General features: G+C 32.8%; 1 protein-coding gene across 7 annotated transcripts in view; it reads left to right on the top strand.

Moving 5' to 3' along the window:
• The window catches only part of Galphao (G protein alpha o subunit), a 159,243-nt gene that overhangs the window by 77,399 nt on the left and 75,844 nt on the right, over positions 1–6,000 (top strand). For 2 of the 7 annotated variants that reach the window (XM_075312551.1, XM_075312550.1), the window contains exon 2: positions 2,073–2,981. The exons of the other annotated variants lie outside the window; for them this stretch is intronic. In XM_075312551.1, coding sequence (XP_075168666.1) covers positions 2,864–2,981 — 118 coding nt within the window. In that variant the 5' untranslated portion in view covers positions 2,073–2,863. The remainder of the gene's footprint in view (positions 1–2,072; positions 2,982–6,000) is intronic. 7 annotated transcript variants of the gene reach the window in all.

The raw sequence follows: 6,000 nt of genomic DNA on the forward strand, positions 1-6,000 counted from the left end.
AAGCAAATTTCATCCGATCTGGCTGAAATTTGGTACATGGTGTTAGTATATGGTATCTAACAAGCATGCAAACATTGGTCCACATCGGTCCATAATTATATATAGCCCCCATATAAACCGATCCCCCGATTTGGGTTGCGGAGCCTCTAAGAGAAGCAAATTGCATCCGATCCGGCTGAAATTTGGTACATGGTGTTAGTATATGGTCTCTAACAACCTTGCAAAAATTGGTCCCCATCGGTCCATAATTACATATAGCCCCCATATAAACCGATCGCCAGATTTGACCTCCGGAGCCCCTTGGAAGAGCAAAATTCATCTGATTCGGTTGAAATTTGGTACGTGATGTTAATATATGGTATCCACCAACCATGCAGGAATTGGTTCATATCAGTCCTTAATTATATATAGGCCCTCAGATAAATCGATCCCCAATCACACCAAAATTGATCCATATCAAGTTAATAATTCTATATAGCCCGCATATAAGCGACCCCCATATTTCAATTCTGGCAAAAGTGCAAAAGTCCATGTCAATTTTTAATAATTATTTGTAGACTTACCTATACATAACTTTTTTGTCTAATATATACCACGTATGGACTAATTTAGAAAACGATGTTAAGAAGTTTTAAAATACCACAACCCAAGTAATTCGATTGTGGATGACAGTCTTTCGTAGAAGTTTCTACGCAATCCATGGTGGAGGGTACATAAGATTTGGCCTGGCTAAACTTACAGCCGTATATACTTATTTTAATTTAATTTAGTTATGCTCCCCCATAAAAGGGATGCAAACAAATGTTTTATATTGTATTTATTTCAAATTCTACTAGTTTTACATCTCTCATTTGCTATTTCATATATTGGGTTGCGTGGTCCATAATGTCCACAAAAGCTTTAGTTGCATCAGCGAATGACCAGCTACAATTTTGAAAAATTTTAATTGGTATGGAAATATGTTCTAATAGCCCAAAGTGTTTTTAAAAATTGCTCTCTAAACAGCAATTCACTTATGCAAGACTTAAGTAGATTTCCTTCGTTCCAGTTCGTGCAGAAATTTGTAAAAATTGATTATGAGCGAGTACCGACTGTCACGTTTACTGCACCATCAAGTAGTTCATAGTAATTTTGGCTTGGAGTCTCCAATTGAAATAAATCTATTCTCAGTTTTTTTTTTTATTTTTTTTTTTAACTCATTTATAATTTTATAAATAATTTTTCTTCGCACATATCATCATTCGTTGCCTAACTAAAGGAACTGAAGTATTTTTATTTTGCGACGTTTGTTACTTTTTTTTTACATTTACGACGTGTATGTGACGTTTAGGACTTTTGCAACTTTGCGACAGTCGGAAACCTAAAAAAGTTTGATATAGACCATCTCTGCTGCCATCAAGGAAATTAAAGTAATATTAACAACAAAGTTTCTGATCCAAGGGTTGTTGCCTTCTAATCCAGCTTATAAAAAATGTTGATCCTGCTCATCCAATTGCTGTTTCTATGATCCTGTTTTCCGGGCCTGTTCTTACCGTCTATGATGGCACATTTTAAACTTTGTCCATTTTGACCCATCTGTTTATATATGTTGAACCCTATTGAGTATCGCGGAGTCCTTATTGACTCAAAGGGGTCCTTACTGACGTATAGGTTCCCTTGTAACCCACTTGGAATATAGAACTATATTTGATTGACTTGAAAACTTATAACATATTTTGTAAAGTCCCGGCTGCTATTAGCTGTGTAAATTAATAAATAAAATAAATAAATAAATCTATTGCCTATGATCATTTTGGGTCTGGAAGTCCCATAAAATGCCTTTCTATTCAAATTTGGCCAGAAAATAAATCCAAGCTCTGTGTCTCTCTCTTAAATTTACCATCTAATATTTGTTAGGAGGTTAAAACAAATCCCGTATTTTGCCAAAGGATTATTGTGTTCTTATTAAACTTTTGTGCTGTTCAATTAACAATAACCATGTATCCCCAAAATCCCACAACATAATTAACTTAATTAATACTAAATGAGTTTTGTGCTGTATTTATAACGGAAATCCTGTTTTGTGTTTATAGCTTTTTTGCTAGTTAGAGCAACAAAATCCCAAATCTCATAACGGAAAAAATGGATTAATCAAAGCCACAAGAGATTATTATCTAACAAAAAAATAAAAATAAAAACAACAACAACAACAAAATAAATACAACTATCAAAAAAATATAAAGAAGATTATAACATTTGATAAATAAATGAAAAAGTGTTAACCATAAATAATCCTCAAAAAAGTTATGTCTTAACAAATAACAAAAAAAATCATCACCATAAATCAAATCAAAATTTCAACAATAACTACTCTAAACAATCCTCCACAGAGAGATTAAGAAAGGACAGAATTGACATCTCTTCAACATCTAAGCAAAACTCACACATACTCCGAAACAAATCTAGACTACTAGTATTTGGTTTGTTTATCTTTGGTTTATTCATTTGCTTGACATACAATCTCTCCCAAACACATAGTCGTTGCAATTTTTCGTTTCTTCTACAACAATAACTATACTCTCCACTGTATGTTGGTATATGTGTACGAGTATTTAGTGTGAACATCGTTTAACATCATCGTTAACCGTCCATCTGCAAAAAGCATTGAATTGCGTGTGTGTGTGTGTGTGTGTATATGTGTTTGTAGATAGTGCAGAGCATATTATTTGCTGTTCTCCAGCTGCTAGGGCCAGCTATCAAATCTCGTATTTGGGCTTTCTTTGGGAAGCCTTCATCTGTATAGTTTCTGTGTGGCACAGTATTCGGCCAATTGTGGCCGATATAAACGACCTTCAAAACGTTTTGTGTCGAGGCAATACGCACCATGGGCTGCGCACAGAGTGCTGAGGAAAGGGCAGCAGCCGCCAGAAGTCGTTTGATCGAACGCAATCTAAAGGAAGATGGCTTACAGGCAGCAAAGGATATTAAACTTTTGTTATTGGGTGAGTAAGATGTGAAAGAACCAAAAAAAAAAAAAAACAGAAAAAAAACAAACGCAGGAGAATAACAAAAGTTCTTTGTAATGGAATGGTAATAGTAACACATACCCAAGAGAATATACTTATACAACAATAGGAGGGAATAAAAAGAACAAGCACTGCTACATATGTTCTATGCTGTACTCTATTGATTCTATACAAGCTTGTAAAGTTGTTTTGCGTACTCTTGAGTATAGAGAGCATCCTTCGCTCTCATTTGCTTTGTTTTTGATGAGAGGTGGTAACTATGGTGGATAAACTGAAATTGTGATTAATTTTTTTTTCTCATTTGTTTTGATGGTGATGAAGGCTCATTTTAGGGCATTGATAATGACTTTGTCTCTTTGTTTATGCTAATGCCGCAAGAAGTTTCATTTCTTTACAGTCTACCAATTTTTAGTGTCAAGTGGAATGTCAAGTAGTTTTTTGTTTTTGTTTATTACATGTCTTGCTCTTCACACAAAAAATTAAGATTAAAATTCAAGTATTTCTTTGAAGGTGAAAACATGAGTTTTTGATTAAAAAAATACATAGAGAAAAAAAAATAATGAAAAAACGTTTAAATGTAAATTGTGAACAACTCAAAGGCTGAACTTTACATATACTTAACAGATCCTAATCTTAGATTTAATTTTTGGATTAACCCTTATTCGATTGTCATTGAGCTTAACATAGAATCGGGCAGCACTCAGTGATAAGAGAGAAGTTCACCAATGTGTTATCACAATGGACTGAATAGTCTAAGTGAGCCTGATACATCGGGCTGCCACCTAACCTAACCTAACCCTTATTCGATTATATAAAATTGGGGCTTATTTTCGGCAATTTTTGTTCTCACAGTTTAACGTTTTTTCCCATGAGACGTATGGTTGTTGTTAAACGTATACTTATAAATCATACGCAACACTGGATATGCGAATAGAATTTAATTCGTGTTCATCAGTGAGGCTAGCTAGGAACCAATTCCAACTCAAGTATAAGTGAAAAAACAATATATAGATAGCTACGCTGTCTTTTATTATGAGATCAAATCTGAAGCTAAATAGAGGGAAATTGGTTGACAAATCTCCTTAACATTAAGAGAGATCAACAGTGTTGCCAACTGTAGGGAAGCAAACATAGCTAAATCAAACAAAGTGTATAGCAAAAAATAGCTAAAATTAAAAAAAACATACAGCTATTTAAATTTCGTATTAAAATTAAGCATTTTAAACAAGTACCACGATGACATCTAACTCAAGAAAGTCTTCAAAGTTGCCGTTGCTATAAGAATCATTAGTTTCTATATTTTTTTATCCAGTAAGTTTTGTATACTTTTCATACCTGCGGAGGTCATAACTATGAAAACGAAATCAATTGGTATACTGGGGGCTAATCACGGCATTCGATATTTAATTTTTTGATCGAAATCTACATTTTTCGAATCACCAGAGTCAATATGGACTTTATTTGATCGAGATGTTTTTCGATTGGTACACAGAAAAAAAGTAAACTATGTTTTGGGAAAAATGAACTATGTCGTGCGAAAATTAAACTCAGTTCCAAATTTTGAGATTAATTAAATTATTTCTTACAGTCTTTTATTTTTAACTACCATTTAAGAAATGAATCCTTCTCGAAATGTAAAAATGGACTAAAAATAAAGAAAACATCTTAGACGCCAGCTCATTACCGTCTTAACCACTCTGTAGCTTTTTTTACTATTTTTGAGATGTGTATGCAAAACTTCCTCTGCTTTAATTATCATTGAACTTATTTGTATGTCATTACAATTTTACTGGCATTTGGTTCAACAAATTTTTGATACATACATGGAATGAGGAAAAATTCGTTGGGCTGGTGAAAAATTTGTTTACAACGTTTTAGCCATATAAGAAGAGTAAAACTGTAAAATTTGTATTGTAATCTCAAATATAATGAATATTTGTGCATATTTAGAATTAATGTAACTCGAATTAACTCGATAAACAAAAATTGGTTCTAGTCGAGTTCATGAGCAAGCATCCTACATTAGCAAAGAACTATATCAAAAATTGTGCACTGGATAGAGCGACCTTCAAGAGATTGTGGGATCAACTAACCATAATACTTAAAGCTTCTGGATCACCACGTAAGAATAGTGAAGTTCGAAAGCTTCCACTGACCACAAGATTTAGGACGGCGGACATTTGTAATATCGATGGAATTGACGTTGATATGTCACCAGAAAAATGTATTTATTGAAATATTGAATTGAATGCTATATTCGTCAGTCGAAATCGTATTTTGAACCTGCAAAAAGGTGACTCCAAATCAGACAGCGACAATGGGTTACTCTTATCCCATATTTGTCGCCGTGTTAATTTTATAATAATCTCATTCTCCCATTCGGAAGATAGGGAATATAAAAATAATTAGGGGTCCATAAGATATAATGCAATACAATTGACTTTTTAATATATGTTTTGTAAATTTTCTAAATTAAAGAATTGAAATCAAAAGTACTAAACTAAAAAATAGCTATTAAATGGCTAAATTGGCATCATTGGATTGAGATTTTCTCCCATTATGAGAATAGGATTGAGATATCTAACATTGTCATTGTTTTTGTGAGATAACCTCTCAGTAACATTTAGATAGATCAAATTAGATTATGTTAACATAAGATGTAAAATACATAATAATGAGAAGCTTAACATGAAGTAAAAACAAACAATAATACAATGAGTACAATAGTCAATAAAATCAAAGCTAACAGTTATTGTAGTGAGAATAACATCCAAATAAAATAACATATCTCTCATTGTGAGAAGAGGATTGAGATGCATAGCACTCTCATGATGTTTGTGAGATAATCTCGGTAACATTTACATAGATAGATCAAAGTAGCTAATGTTAACATGTGAAATAACATAAATACATAACATTTTATGAGAAGCTTGACATGAAACATAATATTGATATTAATGCTGTCAATGAATATGGCCATAATTAGCAGTGCTAC

This window comes from Haematobia irritans, chromosome 5 (genome assembly GCF_050003625.1).
Source record: "Haematobia irritans isolate KBUSLIRL chromosome 5, ASM5000362v1, whole genome shotgun sequence".
Classification (NCBI taxonomy): Eukaryota; Metazoa; Arthropoda; class Insecta; order Diptera; family Muscidae; genus Haematobia; species Haematobia irritans.